The sequence below is a fragment of the Mus caroli genome, unplaced genomic scaffold (genome assembly GCF_978045245.1).
Source record: "Mus caroli unplaced genomic scaffold, Mus_caroli_1 scaffold_4, whole genome shotgun sequence".
Classification (NCBI taxonomy): domain Eukaryota; kingdom Metazoa; phylum Chordata; class Mammalia; order Rodentia; family Muridae; genus Mus; species Mus caroli.
In genome coordinates this window covers 118255088-118279444 of record NW_028227259.1, presented here as the reverse complement: position 1 = coordinate 118279444, position 24357 = coordinate 118255088, and the positions used below count along the sequence as shown (strand labels likewise).

At 52.2% G+C, this 24357-nt stretch overlaps 1 protein-coding gene and 1 pseudogene across 4 annotated transcripts; both read right to left on the bottom strand.

The window, feature by feature from the left end:
• Window positions 1-44: 44 nt before the first annotated feature.
• On the bottom strand, window positions 45-23918 carry Usp30 (ubiquitin specific peptidase 30). Of its 4 annotated transcripts, none has more exons than XM_021162433.3 (14): window positions 23671-23768; window positions 22894-23041; window positions 21703-21812; window positions 20322-20504; window positions 18417-18520; window positions 12684-12782; window positions 12025-12070; window positions 10953-11047; window positions 4600-4659; window positions 4094-4180; window positions 3253-3333; window positions 2937-3156; window positions 2436-2556; window positions 45-2067 (listed from the first exon to the last, which is right to left on the bottom strand). In XM_021162433.3, exons 3-14 carry the CDS (start codon window positions 21800-21802, stop codon window positions 1803-1805), a joined length of 1461 nt encoding a protein of 486 aa, XP_021018092.1. In that variant the 5' UTR covers window positions 21803-21812; window positions 22894-23041; window positions 23671-23768; the 3' UTR covers window positions 45-1802. The 4 variants fall into 4 exon arrangements, with proteins under 4 accessions (XP_021018092.1, XP_029333416.1, XP_021018093.1 ...); XM_029477556.2 differs by having other exon boundaries at window positions 22894-23007; window positions 23671-23735; XM_021162434.3 differs by lacking the exon at window positions 22894-23041 and having other exon boundaries at window positions 23671-23918.
• On the bottom strand, window positions 14147-15503 carry LOC110294090 (legumain pseudogene; annotated as a pseudogene).
• Window positions 23919-24357: the final 439 nt, after the last annotated feature.

Below are 24357 nucleotides of genomic sequence, written 5' to 3'. Positions count from 1 at the left end.
GTTGACAGGTAGCCTGCTGTACATAAAGGACTAAACCACCGCACTTGGGTGTTTCCTAACAAAACCATCTTTATTGCAATAGTACACAGCAGATACAAAGGCTTTAGCAAATCCACACTCGCAGCCTACGGCGTAAGTACTAGCTTAACTTAAAAGTTTCTCCAGGAAGAAGATGCCTACTGTGAATAACTTAAAACTAGGAGCCATCATTTGGTCATTACCTAATGTAATAATTTACAAAATGAGGAAGGACATTAGCGCTCGGTCAGGGTGACACATCTACAGCCTTGGCTCACGCACACAATTGTCCTCCCGGCCACCTCAGGAGCAGCAGGACTGGTGCCTGGGGCCCACAGCCCTACACAGTGCTCTGAGGTCACAAGTGACTGCCTGCTTTTGTGTTCATCTCAGCCCGGAAGCCAGGTCTGTGGGGCTGCTGTGTCGTGGAGTCCAGCACAGCATAGTCTCGGAGTCTCAAGTCCTCAGTATGCACAGTGAGATCTGATCTCATAGCTGATGCCTAGGCACATCTGGAATGTCTGCCAGCTCACCCCCAGCAGAGAAAACACGTCCTTGGCCTTAAGTGACCTTTGGCTAGGTCAGGTTCCAAACCTTAGACCAGAAGAGTCAGTTTGAATTTGGTATCTTTTTTTTTTTTTTAATTACACACTTAGCTAACATCTAGGTACGTCAGTGCCATCACGATTCCTGTCCCTGGCTGTTCATGAGGCTAGTCTGGAAAGGGGAGAGGCCCAGTGTACCTTTTGCTTAACGAAACCATGAGAGTCACACACTCTTAGAGCATGGCCCTAAAGCCAAAGTGCAGAATTTTGCTCCACCTTTGCTCAGATATCATGCCGCTTCCGTCCTTACCGTAGGCTGACTGAGAAAGCAAGGTCCAGAGAGACCGCCACCCTGGGTTAGGACCCGCTCTTCCTACCCCAGCTGTCAGGTCACCCTGCCCAGGTTCTGGCCTGTAAACCCTGTCGTGGGCAACTACTAACAGGAAGAGAGCCATCTTCCGTAGCGGATCAGAGGTGCAGATGACACAGCTCAGGAAGAGGCTATCACTTCTTGTCCTCTGTGGGCTTAGCAAGTGACTTTGACGACACAGGGAACTCAAGACTACAAAAGGCATTCCCAAAGGTGGGGAGGTGTTCTTGACGCTTTGGGAGGAGATAAGGTTTTAATGATGGAGCCCAGGCTGGCCTAGAACTTGCAGTGATCCTCCTGCCTCAGTCTCCACGTGCTGGGATGCCAGGTTGAGCCACCACACTGTTTTAGGCATTCTTGAACTATTCTTTTGGCCTCTGAGGAGCCTGGAAGGACAAGGCTTTCCCAGCGTCACAGCTGTGACTCTCAGGTCACGCTTGGTCTCACAACAATGGGAAACAAAGGCACTTTTTCTTCTCAATTGTTGCCTTTAATAATTTCACTAATTCTTGTCAATAATATTTACGGGCCTCCTTATTAAAAATAAGTATCTATGGTGAAATGTCAGGGGCTAGCCAAAGGCAGCCCTCTGAGAACACCTAGCATATTACAGCAGAGAAAAGGTGGCTTCTGGGATCTGCTTCTTTTCATTGCCTGTGTCAGGTAAGATGCTCTAGACACACAAGGACATCTTCTAGTTCACCCCGGCAGTGCTGTGTGGGTCTGGCTCCCTTGTGGAGCCTGCTCTCAGAATACACAGAAGGCTGAGGGCTCTAGAGGGCTGGCTTGCACGTGTACACGTGGCATGCCTTTGCTTTTATTCTGGACAGTGTGGACCTCACCATGGGCCCTGGCTCTGGGCTGGCCTGTCACTCCTCAGACCTATACTCTCGCCCCTGCTGCTGCACCCTGGACAGAACTCGCTCATAGAACAGCAGGTAGGCGCTGGAGGACAGGACCTCCTGCAGGCTGGCCTTGCGGACGGTGTCGTCGGAAATCCACAGCCATTGGTTACTGGTTGAGAGAGGGTTCTTGGCAGAAGGTGGTGACCGTCTGTAGGTAACAAAGTGTCCAGAGTGCATGTCTCCATGGTGGACGACAACTGCCATCAAGCGGAAGAGGTATGTGGAGGAGCTGATGGGTGGGAAAAACACCAATTGTTTATGACAGACCCGGGGTTTGTAGGCAAAGCCAAAGCTTAAAGAGCCCTGTGTATTACACTACAGGAGGTGAGTGTGAGCATGCACAGGCACACCTAATTGTTAACTACAGCTCTATGCTTCAAGGACGTGCTCTGAGTACATGTGTCCAAGTGCTAAGGTTTGTGCTGACTGCCTAGCTGGAGGCCCAAGAAACAGTTCTCTGCACACTTTACACATGTGCACACACTCATGTCTTGGAAATAACTAGGTAACAAACAATGTCAACATGAACGAGGGGACTGACTGCCCCCCACTGTGTGTCCCGGTGCCAGGCCGGGCTTGTGGACAGCCCCTCCTCACCTGTAGTCAGGAACCACTGGCAGAGGGAAGGCCACCGGGGAAGGCAGGGCTGGCAACAGAGACGGGGAGCAGGCGCCATTCAGAAAAATCTGTGTCTTGGGGGCCCCTGGCTGACTCAGACCTGTGGGAGAAAAGGGCCTGAGTTATAGAGATGGCAGCTGACCGGTGTGAACAGTTGGTCTGGGTTTCTGTTTAGCAGCGGACAGGATCATATAATGCAATCCAAGCTGGCTCTGAAATGCTGTATCAGGTCAAAGCAAGATGGCAGCCCTGCAGCGTCGCCCCGCAGTATGCCTTTCCATCTGTGATAGCTTTTCTTCACATTTTTGAAATGTACTATCGTTACTGCATGCATGCTGTGTGGAAGTCAGGAGACAACTCTGGCTCCAAGGCTTCAAATGAGGCTGCTTTTACTGCCAAGTCAACCGCATGGCCTGTGGTACTTAACACTCCCCGTCTCATCACACACACACACACACACACACACACACACACACACACCTGGCTTTGGGGACGCCTGTGCATCCTGTACTTCCGGGGCAGATCCTGGGTTCTCAGTGGCTTTGGAGCCATGCTGGCTGGGCTTGTGTCCCAGGAGGCGGTACTTGTAGAAGTCCATCATCAGAAACTCGTTAAACTGCACGTGCTCATGCCGCTTCAAGGGCGTGCCGTGGCTGGACCAGCTGAGCCGCTGCAGGTGGATGCAGAGGCACTGTGGCAGCTGCAGGCGGGCAGGCAGAGGGGGAAGGAAGTGCTTAGGCAGTGCAGGGGCAGACAGAGCCCCTGGAGGGGGGGGATACAGGCGCAGATGACCCACCTTTCCGAGTTTTAACTGTTTAACAAAGGTGCTCCTCTGGCGCTCCACCTTCTCCCCGGTCAGTGTCCCCTTTGCTTCAATCTGCAATATAGCAACAGTACGTCTGCGGGAGCTCTGGAGCGGTGGCGGCTAGCAGGGCTGTGAGCTCTGTGAGCTCCACCCTCAGAGAGCAGAGAAGGCAAAGGAAACGCAGCACTGAAATGGGAACCTTTTATTTTTTTTTGTTTTGTTTTGTTTTGGTTTTGGTTTTTGAGACAGGGTTTCTCTGTGTAGCCCTGGCTGTCCTGGAACTCACTTTGTAGACCAGGCTGGCCTCGAACTCAGAAATCCACCTGCCTCTGCCTCCCGAGTGCTGGGATTAAAGGCGTGCGCCACCACGCCCGGCCTTGGTTTTGTTTTTTTTTGTTTTGTGGGAACCTTTTAAATACTAAAATATTCCATGGAGAGAGGGCTGGAGACATCAGTCTTGCAGCCTTTGCAGAGGACCCAGGTTTGGTTTCAAACACCCACATGGCTTACAACCAGAGATAACTCCAGCTCCAGGAGATCCGATTCCCTCTTCTGATTCCATGACACCAGGCACTCTCATGGTACACACAGATACATGCAGACAAAGCGCTCTACTTTATAAAGTAAATAAACCCCCCAGGCCCGCCTCTTCCTCCCAGCCCTGTATGCTTCACTCTGAAGTCTCATGTATACAGCTTCTGGGGACAATTCTAGACATCTTGGCCCTCCCTGCTCCAGAGAGCCTCAGTATCCCCAGATATCCTTAGATTTCAGCCCCTGTGGCCCTGTCTGAAGGCCCTGGAGGTGGGAGGTGACACTGTGGAATGCATACCTTTGTACAGTTGTCACACACAACGTCTCGCACGGACTCGGATGAGATGAAGTGGTGAAGGCAGTGGTCCAGTGTCAGTGGGTGCCCCTAGAGCAGAGGCAGGCAATTAGAATAGCTCAGAGGGCTGCGCTGAGCACATGCACTATGGAGGGGTAGTGGGAACAGGGCACCCACACAGGCTCAGGATGGGTAGGGTAGTGGGAACACGGCACCCATACTGGCTCAGGAGAGAAGCAGAGCTGAGGGGACCTGCATTTGTACACAGAGCTACAATCTTAGAGTTTGAGATGTGTGCCAACACACAAGTGTCCAAATGCCAATGAGTCTTCAGTGAGATAAACTGTCACCTTCTCTCTCCCACAACATGGATCTTAGAGTGGAAATGGCTTAGCCAGTCACACATCTGAATGACAATTAGTACCTGGGCCACACCAAATCACCCAAAGCCCTTTTGGACTGAAAGGTGTCTGGAATAGATTCAAATAAACCACAAGATCAGTACGTACCCAAGTGGCAGCTGGAATACTGAGGGAAAGGCTGTCAAAGGTGTCAAACCGGACAGGACTCTGAAAGACATATCGCAGAAATCAAGACAAATGGAGCAGGTTAGTGTTTTTGTTTTTGAGACAGGGTTTCTCTATGCAGCCCTGGTTGTCCTGGAACTCACTTTGTAGACCAGGCTGGCCTTGAACTCAGAAATCCGCCTGCCTCTGCCTCCCGAGTACTGGGATTAAAGAAAGGCGTGTGCCACCACCCCCGGCTCGCAGGTTAGTGTTTGAAGTCAAATGGTAACACAGTGAGGGGACACAGTGAATAGTAGTCAGATGGTGACACAGGGACACAGTGCACCACAGTTAGACGGTGACATGGGAAACACAGTGCACGGCAGTCAGACAGTGACACAGTGAGGAGACACAGTGCACAACAGTCAGATGGTGACACAGGGACACAGTGCACAGCTATCAGACGGTGACACAGGGACACAGTGTACAGCAGACAGTGACACAGGGACACAGTGCAGAGCAGTCAGACCGTGACACAAGGGACACAGTGTACAGCAGTCAGATGGTGACAATCAGGGGACACCATGCAGAGCAGTCAGACAGTGACACAGGGGACACAGTGCACAGCAGTCATATGGGGACACAGTGGTGGGACACATTGAGGGGACACAGTGCACAGCAGTCATTTGGTGACACAGGGACACAGTGCACAGCTGTCAGACGGGGACACAGTGAGGGGACACAGCAGAGCAGTCAGATGGTGACATAGGGACACAGTGCACAGCAGTCAGTCGGTGACACGGGGGACACTGTGCACAGCAGTCAGACAGTGACACAGTGAGGGGACACAGTGAGGGGACACAAAGCACAGCAGTCAGATGGGGACACATGGAGGGGACACAGAACAGAGCAGTCAGACGGTGACACAGGGACACAGTGCACAGCAGTCAGAAGGGGACACAGTGAGGGGACACAGTGCACAGCAGTCAGACAGTGACACAGTGAGGGGACACAGGGACACAGTGCACCGCAGTCAGACGGGGACACAGTGAGGGGACACCGTGCACAGCATCATTAAGCAGCAGCAGGAGATCACCCTGGAGGATGTACCTGGCCCAGAAGATTGGGGATATATATATATATATATTTTTGAATATCTAAGGGACTGGCACCAGTTCCACGGAGAGCACCACACCAGGAGCCATCAGAAGACGCTCATGGACATCCGTGGAGAGGAACTGCACTAACAACAGCAGCACAGCAGCACATGTGTGTCTGCACAGATGGTCCTGCTGTGTAAGGTGACAGGGTAGCTCAGACCTGCAACCCCTGGAAAAGCTCTAAAAGCAGGATGTCTTGGATGGCTAGACATGGGCAGAAACAGGCTCCTGCGTGAGGTCTGCCTACCTACGCTGCACAGTTCTAGAGAAGCAGCCACAGTTCAGGACTGAGATGGCAGAAGACAGAGCCAGGGCTGGCAGGCAGACAGGGTTGTCAGAGAGGATAACCCCTGAATTGTGCACACCCGCCTATTCCACAGCTGCCCACAGAACCACACGGGTGTGAGAGGACCCCGAGGTCCTGGCAGACACAACAGCAGAAGTCAGAACAGAACAGGGCATTTGCCGTCTAAGGAAACAAAGAGTTTTGGATCTGGGCCAAATTAACTCCTGTCAGAACAAATCCATTTTCTTCTTCCCCATCTCCTCCTCCTCCTCTCTTCCTCCTCTTCTTTTGGTATATTTGGGTCTGTGGGTCGAATGTAGCCCAGGCTGGCCTTCAACTGGCAGCTAAAGCTGGCCCAGCCTTGTGACTCCCAGGCCCGTCTCCTTACAGCTGGGAGAGGTGTATGCCCCGCCTGAAAGCTCATTTTCTCAGGGACCTCGGAATCCAGAGGCTACTGTATTGAATATGTAATAAAAACACCTCGTGCCACAGGGGGACAGGGGAATAACTAACCAGCGAGAGCCAGCCTGGTGTGAAACCGGCCCCACAGACCTCACACCTGTGCTGCAAGTGTGATCCAGGGCAGCAGAATCGAGAGAAGGCAAAAGACAGAGAGAGAGTCTCAGCAGAAGTTAACAGGAAGGAAGACTTCCCACCGTGTGTGTGTGTGTGTGTGTGTGCGTGCACGTGAGCACACCTATGTACAAAGTATGCACGCACTGGTAAGAAGGGTGCTTGTGGGAGTCAAGTCATCGTCTTCCGCCATATAAGTTCCAGGGTCAAACTCAGGCTGTCAGGCTTGGTGACAAGTGCTTTCCCCCCTGGGTGTGGCAGGCATGCCTGGGATCCCAGCTGCGGAGCTGGAGAGACAATCCCTGTGGTTTGTTGATGGCCAAGTTAAGTCAAAGCAGGAGCTCCAGGCTCTGAGAAAGACCCTGCCTCAAAGCCCAGGCGTCAGGGCAGCAGTGTAGGACGGCCAGCTTGGGCCTCAGGCTCCATACGCACACGCACATTCACGTACAGCACATCCGACAGGGACTCAAAAGGAACGCACTGTGCAACACAAAGGTGACAAGTCTAAGCTGCATCACCTTGGGAACACCTGTCACATGTTTCCTAGAAGACACAGTCTTACTCAGCCTCGCGATGGTGGCCTTGCCAGAGACAGGCGGAGAGAAGACATAAAGGGTAGAGAGCTGTCAGGGAGACAAAGACAACTCCCATCTAGACAGGTCAGCTATGCAAAGACTCCACAAGGGGTCCAGAACCTAGTGTGGCTCAGGGACAGTGTTGGCCTTCCACTCACAAGGGCACACCCTGCGTTCAGTCCCCATACTGTGAAAAACAAAATAAAATAAAAAATAAAATTTGAGCCGGGCGTGGTGGCGCACGCCTTTAATCCCAGCACTCGGGAGGCAGAGGCAGGCGGATTTCTGAGTTCGAGGCCAGCCTGGTCTACAAAGTGAGTGCCAGGACAGCCAGGGCTACACAGAGAAACCCTGTCTCGAAAAACCAAAAATAAAATAAAATAAAATAAAATTTGTAAGATCTCAAGATATAACACAGATCAACAACCAACCACAACTCCGTGAAGTGGTGACAAGCAGAAAATACAACATTCTTTTTTTTTTTTTTTCTGTATAGCCCTGGCTGTCCTGGAACTCACTCTGTAGACCAGGCTGGCCTCGAACTCAGAAATCCACCTGCCTCTGCCTCCCAAGTGCTGGGATTAAAGGCATGCGCCACCACCTCCCAGCAAAAATACAACATTCTTAATTCCACTTGTAACACCTTCAAGATATAAATAAATTCAGGGGAAAATTGGAGATGCGTAGGAGGACATATCAAATCACAATATATGAATCTTCTCAAAAAGAGTAAGGTGTTAGTCACAGGTGATGTCAATCAACACAAGACAGTGAAGCCAGTACAAGGCACCTAGAGAGCAAGAGAGCCTCTGCAAACCATGCTCCTGATGAGGGTGAGAGCCAAGCACCCACCCCCCAAACACTAAGGCAAGTGACATTTAAAAACACAAGCAGCCAGGTGTGGTGACAGCTGTGATACTCACACCTGGAAGGGCCCCAGAGGCAGGAGCAGCAGTCCAGAGGCTAGCCTGGGCTACATGATACCCTGCTCCAAAAACAACCAAAAAGGAAAAGAAGGAAGGGAGGGGAGAGAGAAAGGAAAGAAAAGAGGGAGGGAGGAAGAGAGGGAAAGAGGGAAGAGAGAGAGGGAGGTGAGAGAGGAACTGAAAGCAGACAAACAGATCAGCAAAGGACACAAAAAAACCATTTTTCCAGGAAGCCCAGACATGGCCGACAGGCACTACAAAGGACAAGAAGTGCCTGCCAGGATGGCTCAGGGGTCAAGCGCTTACCTTGTAAGCAAAGGGACCTGAGTTTAATCCCCAGAACCTACTTTTTTTAAACAAAAAATAAGGGGGGGGGGGTCTGGAGAGATGGCTCAGTGGTTAAGAGCACCTCCTGCTCTTCCAGAGGTCCTGAGTTCAATTCCCAGCAACCACATGGTGGCTCACAACCATCCGTAACGAGATCTGGCGCCCTCTTCTGGAGTGTCTGAAGATAGCTACAGTGTACATAAAAGAAAAAAGAAGGGCTGGAGAGATGGCTCAGTGGGTAAGAGCACCCGACTGCTCTTCCGAAGGTCCAGAGTTCTAATCCCAGCAACCACATGGTGGCTCACAACCATCCGTAACGAGATCTGGCGCCCTCTTCTGGAGTGTCTGAAGACAGCTACAGTGTACTTACATGTAATAAATAAATAAATCTTAAAAAAAAAAAAAAAAAGAAAACAAACAAACAAAAAAATCCAAAAACCAAAGCCAGGCATGTCTGTAGCATTTTTAGCACATTTGTAGGTGGGGACAGGCAGGGGCCAGTGCTCACTTCTCAGCCAGCCTAGCTGACTTAGTAAATTCCAGATCAGTGAGAGACCATGTCTCCAGAAACAAGTAGCCCTCAGACTTCCATCTGGCCTCCACACTTACGGGCATGGGCACACAAGGACATGATGTACTGGCAAAGACTGGAGAAAGCAACTGTGCCACACTGTGGCAAGAACTGGGCAGCCACTGCAGAAATCAAAGTGGAGATTCTTCAAAAAACTACAGACAACTAGACATGTCTGGTGACCTGCAGTCCCTGTCCATGGGACACTGAAGGATTGAGTCTCAGGAGACAGCCTGGGCTACAACAGTGACCGCCTGTTTCAAGTCAACCAACCAACCAACCAACCGACTTAGCATATGATCGATCCAATCTCTTTCTGGTGTGAAGGAAGAGTAGCCTAGCTCAGCACAGTATGAAGACAACTGTGGCTCCACGCCCAGAGCAGCGCTGGCCCAGCACCCAGGGCACAGAAGCAAGCCCCGCCCCCCCAGAGGGGAGGGTAAGGAAACCGTGTAGATGACTACCCCTCTCCACGATGGAGACTGTTCTCCCAGGAGAAGGCAGGCGGCACTGTGCTTGCTGACTACCCAGGTGAACCGTCTCTCATGACAAACTCAGAGAGACGCAGACTGCTAGTCCAGGTGGAAGGTAGCATGGGGACATAGCCTTCAGGGTGCCCAGAACGGTGACTGTCATTAACTAAGCACAAGTAAAACTTACTGAAAGAGGATCCTGATGCATTGTCATCACTCATACACATGTTAAGAGGATCCTGATGGGTTGTCAACACACACACACACACACACACACACACACACACACGTGTGCGCGCACTATGGCCATGACTCCAGAAGATGCTGGCTTGACTGTGGTAGTCACTAGAGCACGTCTCAAACCATCACTCGGCACTCTGCACATCTGTGTAAACTCTGCCTTGTTTGTTATTCCCAGGGAAGCAGGTGAAGCCCTCACTGAGAGGTAAACGATACATCTGCAGGGAAGGCTAGCTTCAGGAGTCAGACACCACAGCGGGCACAGGCACGGAGGCCTTGGGACCCATGTGGAACCTGGAACCGTGCAGCTGCCAGATCCTAGTATTCTTTCATTTAAGAAAACAACCACGGGCTGGTGAGATGGCTCAGTGGGTAAGAGCACCCGACTGCTCTTCCAAAGGTCCAGAGTTCAAATCCCAGCAACCACATGGTGGCTCACAACCATCCGTAACGAGATCTGGCGCCCTCTTCTGGAGTGTCTGAAGACAGCTACAGTGTACTTACATATAATAAATAAATAAATCTTTAAAAAAAAAAAAAAAAAAAAAGAAAACAACCACACAAAGACCCCAGAGTGGAAACAATGTAAACACCCCCACTGATGGCAGACAAGGATACCTGTCAGGGCCATGTGGCACAGCGGCATTGGGTTCTAAACAGGAGGCGCTATGCACCCCAAAAGAGAAGGCCCAACTATCCAGACCATGTAACCCAGCAGGTCAGAAACTAGATCAGTGGTCGTGTGGTGTTCAGGAGAGAACACTCACGTGTGCGATGTGTCAGATGTCCTAAGACTGACTAACAGCTGTAAAACTCTCTTTGCACTTTTGAGATGTTTCCATAAAAAAGGTTAGGACCTTCAAATGCAAAGCAAAGCCCTCCCACTCCTCGAATCTGCTGTGCCCACCAAGAGCAGACAGACATGTAGACCTAGGACCTGCAATCGGTCGACAGCAGCTCTGCTGCTCCTGGGGCAGATGCTGCCTGAGCGACAGGTGACACCCGCACTGATGGTGCGCCTCCCCACCCCTACACACACACACACACACACACATGCGAGCGCACAGACACACACACACACACACACAGACACACACATACAGATATATACACATGGACACACACACAGAGAGACACACACACACGGCCAGCCCGCACCATGGCCCTGTCCTGCATCCTGACTGAAGCAGTCCCCCTGGGAGCGTAGGAACGGGTAGCCGCTTACCTGGTGTTCACAGTGTTTGCACACCATGTTACTGGTGAGTCTTCCATGGAAAGGGTGCTGAGACTTCCAGTGATTGGTCGTGGGGTGAGGGGACCCTGGAATGCAAAGCACCATTGACACACCAAGTCACCCCAGGCTCACCCTAACGCCACCCTCCTGCGCACAGAGCAGACGCTCCCCCTCTAGGAAAATGTTCCTGTACTGTGCAGCAAGAGCCTTCTCGGGCACTGCCAGTCTCCATCCGCACGGAAGAGCCTTAAGGCCTCTGCACTTGGCTGTGCATGGGAGCAGACCTAAGGATGATATGTAAGGTCTTGAGACGCGTGCCCACTGTTAGAGAGGGCAGGAGGAGGCACAGGCATTGCAGAGAGTGAGGGAAGCTCTGGAAACAACCTGAATAAACAAGTTCTAGAGAATGGGGCCGCTCCTTGCTTAGGATGGGACTGGTGGACAAAGCGTTCGTGGGAACCACTCTCTCTACAATCAGGCAGCCCTGAGTGATGGCCTGACCCTGTTTACTAGTCATGTGACCAGGAAAGTCACTTCATCTCTCCCAGTCTCTCTGAGTCACAGAAATATCATCTTATGCTATAGTCCAGGATGACCTGGAACTATGTAGCCTAGGCTAGCCTTAAAGACACAGTAAATCCTTCTGCCTCAGCCTCTCAGTTGGGGGGGGGGGTTTAGGTGTGAGCCCACACTTGGTCTGTAAATGTAACTGTGGAAATGGGTGAGTGCCCCCCAGATCCACTGAGGCTCAGATGAGAGGCTGTGCTTGCTGCCTGGGACCAACGACCAGCAGAGCCACAGCTGCCACCCAGAGGTTGCACTGACCTCAAGTGTGGAGGAAATGCAGATTTCTCAAGAAAGCTATAGCATTCTGAAGCAAAAGCATGGCGGTCCAGCACAGCCCCAGCTGGGCACAGGGCAGGAGACACATGCACCAGGCCCTGAGCAGGTGCACCAGGTCCAACCGGCAGGACACAGGCACAGTGCCGTCCTATCTAAAAGGCACACAGTTTGCTTTCATTCATTTCTTTAAACACACATTTTATCAATGGAAAACGCCTACCTCTCGTGTGGCAGGTGACTTGTCTGGGAGTCATTTCTGACTGCTGCTGTAGGGAAAAGAGAGGAGATTGAGAGCCTGACGGCAGCCCTTTAACCACCCTCACCACCCTAATCTTACAAGTTCCTGGACCAGCAGCAACATTCCTCACAGCCCAGCATTCTGAAGTGGCGCTGACCCACCTTCTGGTTGGTTTCTGCATGAGTTCCTTTATAAGAAACCATGTTTCTCCTCTCTGGGATATTTTCTCCCTATTTCCAGTCAACTCCTATCACTGCCCTAAATATTATGTTGTTACAGAAAGATGAGCACTCACTCAGAGAGCCCAGCAGCCCTTATTCCCCTCTAGTAACAAGGAAAAGGAAACCATTCTCTCCTCAAACACAACCCAGGCTGCAGCAATGAATCCTCTTAAAGAGCCTGCTGCCTCCAGCAAACACAACAGCAGGAGAGCAGCTCGGGCTCTGCCGGCCACGGCCTCCCGGTTACTGGGTCTTATTCTCTTACTCCCTAATCTTGGCCTTACAAAGACTGTGTGCCCTGTGCTTACTGAGTGTGAACACTGACAGACTGTGTGCCCTGTGCTTACTGATCATGCACACACTGACAGACTGTGTACCCTATCTTTACTGAGCACACATGGACCAACACTGAGACATTACCTCCAGGGAATGCACATCAAACAAGTGGGTGACTCGAGGCTGGCGGTCTCTCTCATCCTCCAGTGACGAGGTGATGACATGGAACAGCTCGTGAGCATCCTATCAAAGGACAAAGCTTCCTCAAGACAGGTTCACAAGGCCAGGCTAGGGTCAGAACCCAGGCCACGTGCAGCAGACAGACCTAACCCTTACTGGGCAGACTTCTTTCTGTTTTCTCTGAGTCCCAATAACTGAAGGAGACGTGCCCTCAACTCCAGCGGGGGGCTTGCTTTAAAAGAGCAGGGAAGATGCACGCAGCACAAAATCAAGCGCCTCCACATGCTCAGGTGTGCAGCAGCAGTACTGAGAATACTCAGATCCTTATGTGACCAGCACCGCCATCAATCCCTGACTGAGCCTCCAGACAGTAACCGCCAGCCCTGTCCTGACCCCTGCATCCTACCTGCTGCCCTTGGTAACCTGGAAGCAGAAGTCACTGCTGCTGTGCTTCTGAGGCCCTGCACACAGCAGAACAAGCAGGCCCTGGGCACAGTGTCCTCAAGGCTCATGCACACAAAGCAGTATGTTGAAGAACCCTTTCCTGTTAGGGTGTGGCTGGATTGGCCTGTCTAAAAATTTTGTTTGTGGGGCCGGAGAAATGGCTCAGTGGATAAGAGCGACTGTTCTTTGGGAAGACCTGGATTTGGTTCCCAGCACCGACACGGTGGCTCACAACTGCTGTAACCCCAGCTTCACAGGATCCAAGGCCTTCTTGTGGTCCCTGTGTGAACACCAGGGCCACCACATGTGGTGGACATCAGGCAAAACACCAAACACATAAAACAAAAAGAAATTTTTTTTTTGTTTTTTTTTGTTTTTCGAGACAGGGTCTCTCTGTATAGCCTTGGCTGTCCTGGAACTCACTTTGTAGACCAGGCTGGCCTCAAACTCAGAAATCCGCCTGCTGGTGAGATGGCTGGTGAGATGGCTCAGTGGGTAAGAGCACCTGACTGCTTTTCGGAAGGTCCGAAGTTCAAATCCCAGCAACCACATGGTGGCTTACAACCACCCGTAATGAGATCTGACTCCCTCTTCTGGAGTGTCTGAAGACAGCTACAGTGTACTTACATGTAATAAATAAATAAATAAATAAATCTTAAAAAAAAAAAAAAAAAAAAAAAAAAAAAGAAATCCGCCTGCCTCTGCCTCCCAAATGCTGGGATTAAAGGCGTGCGCCACCACGCCCGGCTACAAAAAGAAATCTTAACAAACAATTGTTGCTATTGTTGTTTGGGTTGAAGATGCTGCTTAACGGTTGCACAGGTGAAGCCCTGCCTCGGCCATGGGAAGGGTCTGCCCTCATCTCTTCGCCCACTGGTGGGGTTTACGGTGCTCTGCCTATTGGCTCCTGTGGTGTTTTGAATATGCTTGACCCACAGGAACTGCAGAGGTGTGGCCTAATTGCAGGAAGTGTGTCACAGCGTCCTGTGAGCATAGCTCTCTCTGACACAAGTCTCTCAGCAGGAGCCCCAAATCCTGCCAGCAAGGAGAGCATCTTGTGCACAGACCTCAGTGATGTGCCTGGCACCCAGAAGCCTCGGGATCTTCCCGAGGAGACTCTGGGATTGCTTCAAGTTGATGGCGCTCAGCAGCTTCCTTTCCTGGATGCCAGGAGCACCTCTGGGCTGGGGGTGAGGTCAAGGCATGTGACGAGATGCAGAGAGATGGGGAACTGGGTCTCTGCTTCATACCTTGAAACTGTTTCACCTTCGCAGTAGAGACAGGTTTGTTACCACACTGCATGATGTGGCTGGAGCTGGTGTGGGAACTGCTTATGGAGCGAGCGCCTCTCTGGTCAGATCCTCCATGTCAGAATCTTCCATCCAGCTGATGCTGTACCGTCACCCAGGTGTACATTCCTGTGCTTGTTATAGTAGCAGGGTTGGCCGTGGCAGTTGTAGAAATAGTGACGTCACTGGGCAGGTGGTTTATCACGGAGCCAGACCCATACACTTCAACGAACACCACCATCTTCTGGTACAGTCTGTGTTCACGCGTGTAGCGAATAGTCTCCATCAGGTCCTTGACATAAAGATCATCTCTAGGAAACACCAGGATGCCAGTGGCTCCATGGTCAGTGAAGTACAAGAACACACAATCCTGGGGACCGCGTCTCGGGACTTTTCCAGACCCTTTACCCCTCACGGCTTCTGCGCTGCCTCTCAGCACAATGAGGAAGTTCTCCAAGTTACATCCTCTCCAGTGTAACCCTCCAGGACTTCCCTGTCCACATCAGTGCTGCTGGGCTGATTGATCACATCCTGCAGTAGGATTTTCTTCAGAGTTGGCAATGTCATCATCAGCACTGCATCTGTTCGTCAGGAATCCTTTTTAGTGGGTGATCTAGTGGCCATGACACGCAACTGCCTGGTGCTGGTAATTATGCCAGACATTGGAACAGGCTGTAAGCTGAAGTTGCCTTGGAGACCCCACTCCTGGTACCAATCTCTGTCTTAAGGGTTTCTATGCTGTGAAAAGACACCGTGACCAAGATAACTCTTATAAAAGAAAACATTCAATTGGAGCTGGCTTACAGTTTCAGACGTTCAGTCTATTACCATAACAGTGGGAAGCATGGCAGTGCGCAGGCAGACATGGTGCTAGAGGAGCTGAGAGCTCTACATCTTGATCCAAAGGCAGCAACAGGAGACTCTCACTTCTGCACTGGGTGGAGCTTGAGCACTAGGAGAACTCAAAGCCACCCCCACAGTGACACACTTCCTCTAGTAAGTATATACCTCCTCATATAAGGCCACACCTCCTAATAGTGCCACTTCCCATGGTCCAGGCATATTCAGGGCACCGCAGCCTCTGTGAGGGATTCTAAGCATGTGAACCTACAAACACCTGCTTGAGACTCTGCCTGCAGTTCTCGGAACATATCTACAAGTGTCCGTGCAGGATGTGCCTCTACGATCGACTTGAAAGACCACCTCCGCAATGATGCAGCCTGCTCGGCTGCTCTGCAGCTCCTTCTCTCCCTCGCTCAGGCTGGGCCTTGAGGCCTTGGATCCTATCTGGGCACCAGAGTGACAAGTATAGGACTTGTGGGTCCCATACTTGAGCTTAGCTTCAGGACACAGGCATCAGATCTGCCAGTTTTTATTTATTTGTGGCTATCCAGTGCTGGTGAGAAGAGCCGGGCCATGTGCACACCAGGCAAGCAGTGGACACAGAGGTAACCCAGCTTCTGAGCTTTTGAGTGAGTTTCTGCAAGGCCCACAGCCAGCCTCTGATGGTCAGCTCTGCCAGAGTAAAGGAGCCCCACCCAACCTGTGCACAAGGCCTTCTAGAGAAGACTGAGGGCTCCACATGTTCCCAAGAATCTCAGGCTTGTCTTCCTCCCCCCACAAGGCTCCAGCTCCTAAACACATCCCAAACTCCAAACCTCTTCAGCCCCTGCCTAGGCCAGACTTGAGCTATGCCATTCTGGGCTGAGTCCCTGCAGCAGCCCCTCCCCCTTTCCTTAGTTGCAAATAATGCCAACAATACATCCCTTCTGTGCTGGCTCCTTTTATGTCAATTGGACTCAAGCTAGAGACATCTGAAAGGCAGAAACCTCAATTGAGAAAATATCTCCAGCTGGGCAGTGGTGGCGCACGCCTTTAATCCCAGCACTTGGGAGGCAGAGGCAGGCGGATTTCTGAGTTTGAGGCCAGCCTGGTCTACAGACTGAGTTCCTGGACAGCCAGGGCTACACAGAGAAACCCTGTCTCAAAAGAGAAAGAGAGAGAGAGAGAGAGAGAGAGAGAGAGAGAGAGAGAGGAGAGGGAGAGGAGAGGGAGAGGGAGAGGAAGAGGAGAGGAGAGGAAGAGGAGAGGGAGAGGAGAGGGAGAGGAGAGGGAGAGGAGAGGAGAGGAGAGGAGAGGAGAGGAGAGGAGAGGAGAGGAGAGGAGAGGAAGAAAATGTATCCAGAAGATCCAACTGTAAGGCATTTTCGTAATTAGAGAGTGATGTGGAAGGGCCCAACCGTTGTGGGTGGGGCCATCCCTGGGCTGGCCCTGGGTTCTCTAAAAAAGCAGGCTGAGCAAGCCATGGGGAGCAAGTCAGTAAGCAGCACCCTCCATGGCGTCTGCATCAGCTCCCGCCTCCAGGTTCCTTCCCCCCCACCCAGGACAAGATCTGCACTCAGGTGATCTCACTGACCCTTCCCCAGTCTGACTGGTCGAGTAAAGGCTGAGCTGATGGCTGCACAGTGGAAGGGAAAGGTGGGACTGGAGGTCTGAGAGAGAGAGAGGAGGAGGGAAAGAGGATGGAGGTAGTGGAAGAGAAAGGAAGATGAAGTGGAACTACGTGGCCTGGAGAAGCCGCAAATAACAAGGGATCTCATAGCTGGGGAACAGATTAGTGATAGCTCTGCCCAATCCAGGCGTATGACTTATAAATATAATAACTGGTTGTGCGTTTTTATGCCGGATTATTGGGGTAAGAAATTACTGCAGCAGCTGAGTGTGTGCTTCAGTGCTGCCAACACAGCAGTTGACAGGGAAGTCACTCTGCTTCTCTGAGCCTTGCAGGCTGTCATGGGGGTGCACGCAGGTAACACTCAGGAGTGACTGAGCCAGTGCATCTCCTACAGCTCCTGGCTTAGACACAGAGTGACTGCCTGTCAGTGTCAGCTGGTCAGGACTGACTAGATGGGGGGGGGGGGGCATGGCCAAGAGCAGGCGCTCTGCCTGCTGAAGAACAAGAGAACACAGACGCCCCCTCCTCCCCGCGGCCGCACCGCTGCTGCCCACACATTGCTGTGCACTGACCCAAGGGTCACTTGGTTTAAGTCATCCTTGACAGAAGGTGGAACTTAGAAAAAGTCACAATGTCCTTGGAGCCAGTCTCTCAGCTGAGACACAGGAAAGATGGCTGAGTCAGAGCAGTAGCTGAGGGTCATTTCCAAATGGAGACAGAAACACATCTAGCTCGCAAGTGCAGCCAGTGAGATAAACCTTCAGAGAGACACTTGTCACACACTTCGTGATGGACACATGCCACAGGGCTGCAGATCAGTGAGAACAAGCAACAGATCCCTCCCACTCCAGCCTCATGTGCAGAGCTATGGAGGGGCTGCCTCCCTGCCTCAGTCCAGGTCGGGATGCTGACAGCAGACACAGGAGGAGTAGCTGGGGAAGATGCGTGCATCTGGAGCATCTCACTCCAGGGTCCCAGTCTGCTGGCCTGGGCCTCAGAGGGCGGCACAGCAGACTCCAAAGACCACAGTGAAGTTGCAAAAGGGAGGGCAGAGGATCCCAAATGAAGCCTGTGGCTGTGAGGGACACCTGCTGGAGGTCTGGGGACAGTTTGAGCCTCCTCTGAAGCAAGGGAGAGGGCTGAAAGAGCGTCCCACACTAACTGGGCTCTCTCCCGACCCAAGGGCATCAGTGGGAAGCCAGAAGCTTTTCCCTTTGGCCACTGTCTAATGCCCCAGTGCCAGCGTCTGTCTACCTACTGAGTGACAAGTGCTGTGTCCTCTCTAATGGGGACAGCAGTGAGACACTGGCGCTCTGCTCACACCAGGAGATCTAACAAGAAGACATGACTAGAATGTTCAGGGCCCTGGGCTCGATCCCCATGGCATGTGCACACCCCCATGCACACGTGTGTACACCCCTGTGCATACGTGTGCACGCACCCCCCCCTCTCCCCGTCCCTAGGTTAAAGGCGTCTGTCTCCCAGGTCTCCTGCTGTCAGAGTGCTCACCTGCTCCTCAAAGGATGAGATCTGCCATCTGTACATTCTCAGGACGTCCAGCAGACAGCTGGCGTCCAAGACCTCGTCCTCGGTGACTTCTTGGCAGGACAGAGCTGGGTACAAGAGAGGAAGACAACTGAGTCAGAGCATAAGAAAGTGCTGCACATGCTGACAGTATGACAAGTGACACTGCAGCTCTCTTGCGTTCTTTGGAGCCTTACACAGTGCGGAGTGAGCAAGTCAAGTTTGTTGAATGAATCTAAGATTTCAGAAAGTTACAAATTACCATCTGATAAAGAGGGATGTTGTAAGCCGGCTGAGTATGGTCTGAACTCATAGTTCTCAAGGTTGGAAGGCACTCACTACCAGGGTGACCACGGCCGCAGCCTTTGCTCCTGCTTGTGTGCTCTTGACCACCAGGTGAAGGGGCAGCTGAAGGCTTCGCTTTAGAATCACAATACAGCCCAACCAACAGAAAAGTCTGTGTGGCACAGTGCATAGGTCACACATAGTCCCTGCTACTGAGGATGCTGGGGTGGGAGGCTTTCCTGACCCCACGAGGGTGGGGCCAGTCCTGGCAGCAGCACAAGATCTCTTCCCAAGTAACAACAACAACAACAACAACAACAATGGTGATGACGAAAAACGTAAACAAAAGGAAGATACAGGCTAAGCACACACAGCCTGGATGCTGAAAAAGTGTCACTAGCGAGACAGGCAGCTTGGGGCAGGAGAGATCTGCAGTGTTTGACACAAAGCATGGAGTTCAGAGCCCAGCACCAGTGTCAGGGGGCTTGCCACCTCTGACTCCAGCTAAGGACCTGGCATCCTCTCGGGGCCATGGATACCCAGATATGCACACAGACACATGAACAGTAAAACATATCTAAGCAGGGTGTGGTGATGCACGGCTTGAATCCGTTTCAGGAGGTGGAGGCAGGAGGATCCCTGTGAGTTTGAGGCCAGCCTGGTCTACAGAGTGAAGTCCAGGACAGCCAGAGTTACATAGTGAGACTTGTCTCAAAACAAAACAACAGGGAACCCACTGGTCACAGACTGCGACTGCCATTCTGACCACAGTGTAGGAGCACAGCTCAGTGCTGCTCAAGTGGGAGATAAAGGAAGGGTCAAACAGACTCACATACACATGAATAAAAAATGAATCCCGGCACTAGGGAAATGACTTAGTGGTTAAGAGCACTGACTGATCTTCCAGAGGTCCTGAGTTCAATTCCCAGCACCCACACGGTGGCTCACAACCATCTGTAATGGGATCTGACACCCTCTTCTGGTGTGTCTGAAGATAACCACAGTGTATTCACACACATGAAATGAATAAATTAATTAATCTATTAAGAAATTAAAAAAAAAAAAAGTCCCCACATCTTTTCCCAGACACTAACTGTGGCAGTGAGATTAGCAGGCCTGGCGGTCCCGGCCACATTGCACGGGCTCAATGAATGCTGTTAAAGCACCCTCAGGAGAGGTCAAGATATTCCCTTCCCTTCCCTCCCCTTCCCTCCCCTCTCCTCCCCTTCCCTCCCCTCCCCTCCCCTCCCCACCCACTATTAAACTGAAAGTTTTCTTTTTAAATAGATAGTTCCATTTTTAACTTTTTTAAAAAGCGGGGCTGGCGAGAAGGCTCTGTAGGTAAAGGCACCAGCCCCCAAACCTCACAGCCCGAGTTCAGTCCCCAGGACCAGACGGTAGATGAGAACCAAAGTTGTCCTGAGCTCCCTATGTGTGCTGCGTGCACACACAACAAATACAACTGTTTTCCCAATCTGATGCTGTCTCTTAGGTTCTCAGTGCACACCCCTCCCCCACAACGTCTTTTCCTACAAAGTGGCTCCCCTAAGCCTCTTATTCTGTCAGCTAGACACTGAAGATGGTCGTCCCTCAGGTCCCCAGTACCTTTCAGGAGGCTCAGCAGTGTTAAGGACAGGCACTGGTGAGTGTGTGGCCCCTGCTGGTCCCTGGAGTACTGGGTGGTAAACTCTTCCAGCCACTTGACAAACGCAGGGCAGGCAGACAGGCCCTGCAGCAGCGAGTTCATGAAGCAGGTATTCCCCAGATTGACAAGGCCGGGCACAAGCCCTAGGGAGGGCGCGGGAGGAAGAGGACAATGCATCACTGGGAGACCTTCCTTCCCCTTCCTCGCACTTCTGGGACCTGGCATCTCTGCATGGGAGCCCTCAGTCGGGATTTCACCCTGAGCGAGCCTGGGCACAGGACATGCTATGCTGTAGACTGAGCCGCAGTGTGGGCCTCTGTCCTGTGTTCTCTCTGAAACCCTTCCAGGTGCCCGGCGCAGATACGACATGGATAAAAGCGGCAGCGGCAGCCACGCCTTCCTCCTTGCCTCATGCTCTCCTGGACTCTCTCCCCTTTAGTTAGAGAGCAGTGCCCTACAGTAGCTGGCAACTGTACGCCTCCCGAGACAGTGCTTTTGTTCTTCTCATGGCGACTGAGAAAGACACTGGTCAGTCCGCCTGCAGAGACAGCAGCACTGACTGGCTCACAAGATGCCCTCATTTCCTCTTCTGCCAAAACTCATGAGCTCAGTACACAGAGCCCAGGCTGGCCTCCATCTTGGAGTACTGGCATCCGTGTGTGCCACCAGGCCTTGTTTAGAAACTCTTTAACATGAGAGTGCTCATGAAAACACACAGGGAACTTCTCTATGACCATCCCCTCAGCTCCCCGCTCCCCTCTTCCCCTCCCTCCTTCCCTCCTGTCTCTCAGAGGAACCACTGCTGTGACATAATCAGTCAGCTGCAGGACTGAAACACAAGCACACACTAATAACAACAGTTGAGCCACTTGAAACACAATGGCCTGCCTTTTTTCACCCCCCCTCCTTGGGATGGGGTCTTGCCTATGTCACCCTCTGGCCTGGTACTTGCTATATAAAGCACAGGCTGGATTCAAATTCATAGCATCCTCTTATTCCAGCATCCCAAGTGCTGGAGTTAGAGGCATGAGCCACCGGGCCAGCACAAAGCATGTCTTAAACTCAAATGTAAGCTGGGAAGCAGAGGCAGGCAGATTTCTTAGTTCGAGGCCAGCCTGGTCTACAGAGCGAGTTCCAGGACAGCCAGGGCTACACAGGGAAACCCTGTCTCAAAAAAAAAAACCAAAAAAAAAACAAAAAACAGAGCCTTCCCACCACAGGGTGGGGAGTTCCACTTCATAGACCACGGTCCTTGCTTTAAAGCTGAGAGGGCCAACCACTCAAACAGACAAGAGAGGCTCAAGTCAAACCCAAGACCTCGATGCAGGGCCCCATCCCTACCTTTTCTCCGCTTCTTCCTCTCTGTAATGGGACCCCAAATAACATAGATCCCTGCTGCCAGGGCAGCGGCAATGCCACCGATCACTCCCCAGTTCTTCATGACTTTGTATCTGAAAAGGAGAAGATGTGGACTGTCACTCTGTCTCCCAACAGCAGGCTGGTACAGACAGTGGCAGGAAGGTGACACGTTACATCAAAATAAGCCCTCCAACCAGCAAGCTTGAAATCTAAGGTAATATGCACCAATAAGACCTTGCCTTGGAATTTGGGGTACTTGAGCACTTATCTCAAAAATGGGGGGGGGGGAGACACTGGGAGTCCTTGTCACCACTCTGTAGCTTGTTCATTCGGGCGGGGAACCCAGAGCTCATTGGCACAGCTAATCACTCTCTCATGCTTCTTCCCTCCCAGTGCAGGAAATATGCCAGGACACCTGGTGCTTGCATGGCTTCTGGTGACCTCAACTCTGGTTTTCACATTTGTTGCCTTATGCAATAGGCAATCGAACACCTGAACCATCTCCCCAAGCTCTCCCTATTTACTTGATTAGGGTTTTTTTTGTTGTTGTTGCTCAGGCTGGCTCTGAACTCAAGAGTCCTCCTGGCTCCTGAGCAATTCGTGACAGAGCAGTGGCACCAGGCCTGGCTTTAAAAATGGATTTCTCTTTGAGAATATGAAACAAGAGGACATCTATATGTTCATACGATTAAAGATTTTTTCGTTCCAGGCTAGACTTGAAGGTGGACACTATTCTTTTTTCCCAAAATTAAGAAAACTGCAGCAGTAATTCAAAACATAATTTTATACAAAGTTCTGTATCTCCAAGTAAGGCAACCCACACATACGTGCAACGTGTGTGTAACATGTATCCACATATATGTTGCATGTGGATATGTGTGTAATACATTCTTACCTAATGCTTGGACTATATGAAGTTGATCCCCTCCCCTGGGACCAGGGACTGACCCTAGCTAGGGCCTTATGCAGGACAGACAAATGCTCTACCACTAAGATCTGTCCCCCTAACTCCGACTGCATATTGGTCTCAGCTGAATAAACACTCCCTGAAAAGGATCATTAGTCACAACAGCAGTCGTCAGACAACGGCCAGCATTCTCCGATGTCACAGCTAATCACCAATTTCAAATCATTTTTGTTCTTCCAGGGTGAGTCCATAGAATGTGCACAGACCTTGGCTTACAAAGCAGTCATCGGGAGAAGGAGGGGGCCAGTTACAGCACACCTGCTCGGCACACACTCACTCAACGAGGGAAACCGAGGCACGGTGTTGATTGACTAGTTCTTCTGCAGAATGGTTCCATGAAGACAGTACGTGAGCCTGGGGGTGAGACTAAGCTGGCCACCAGCCCTGCTCTCAGGTCAGCTGTTAGGCCGCAAGGCCTAGTCAAGCCTTCCTTCCCACCTGGTAAAATAGGGGCGCTGGGCGGGATAAACACGGGGTGGGGGGCTTCAGAGCCGGATAAGATGCTGTTAGACCTGCCCCGTATCCAAGGTAGCCAACCCAAGCAACAGGTCCCAGCAGTCAGGGTGAGCAACGGGGGTGTGGCCCCAGGCCTTGGGAAGATCAACCGGGCTGGGGTGCAGGCGGGGGGGTCCTAGCAGGAACGAAGAGCCTGGAATTGTCACAGCCTGGGGGGCTCAGCGGCTGGGAGCCTTCGGAAGCTTGGGAACCGGAGCGGTTTGGGATGCAGAAATAAGAATCCCCAGCATGGCAGAGGTGGGAGACCGGCATCTGACAAACTGCGGGGTGGGGGGAGCAGCGGCATGCAGACTGTGTGCCCGGAGCCCGAGTCTGGGGTCACCGCGAGGGGCTGCGGGGCGTCGCAGGCCGCGGCCACTGCAGGGACGAGGAGGCGACGCCGGGCCGCAGCCTCCGCCTCGGCTGGGTCCGCGCAGGCCTGGAGGCCCCGCGGCCGCCACCGCCACCCTGCACCCCCACCCACTCACCTGACGGCCGCCCCGGTGCGCAGGAAGCGCTGCAGGGCCTTGTCGGCCGCCGTCCTCGCCGCCTGCGCCCGGGAACTCAGCATCGCGCTCGCTGCCGCCGCCGCTGCCGCTGTCGCCGCCGCCCCCCGCTCGCCCGCCCGCCGCAGCGGAATGAGGAGCCCAAGAAGGGAGGCTCGCAAAGTGGAGGAACCCGCGGTGGCGACCCCGCTTCGGCGGAGGGGCGGAAGAAGCCAGGAGGACGGACCGGAAGTTAGTCACACCGGACTGAAATAGTGCACGGACGACTCCTCCCCGGTTCCTTTGCTCCTAGCAACCGCGGCCTGATTCGTTGCTAAGGGAGGTTTCCCGGGGCCGGGGACCACTTCGGAAGCTATAAGCCTTCGCATTTGCTCCGCCTCCAGGACGGAGCTTGGTTCATGTGGAAAGGCTGTTATTAAACTGGAAAATTTAAAAATAGATGGTTCTAGCTTTGATTTTTGAGAATGTGGGGCTAGCAAGATGGCTCTGTAGGTAAAAACAGCTGCCCCCAAATCTCACGCCCTGAGTTCAGTGCCCAGAACCATACCATACAGTAGAAGAGAACCAAAGTTATCAGGACCTTCCTATGTGTGCTGTGGTGCGCAACACACACACACACACACACACACGCACAAACACATGCACACATACACATGCATATGCCTGCAC

What these genes read in the sequence shown, in the direction of transcription:
- Usp30 (XM_021162434.3), bottom strand. Translation starts at nt 23,753, where the DNA reads ATGCTGAGTTCCCGGGCGCAGGCGGCGAGGACGGCGGCCGACAAGGCC. An exon ending in CGCACCGGGGCGGCCGTCAG is followed by an intron (nt 21,813 to 23,670) that starts GTGAGTGGGTGG and finishes TCTCCTTTTCAG; the next exon opens with ATACAAAGTCATGAAGAACT. An exon ending in TTGATGTGCATTCCCTGGAG is followed by an intron (nt 12,071 to 12,683) that starts GTAATGTCTCAG and finishes TTTTCCCTACAG; the next exon opens with CAGCAGTCAGAAATGACTCC.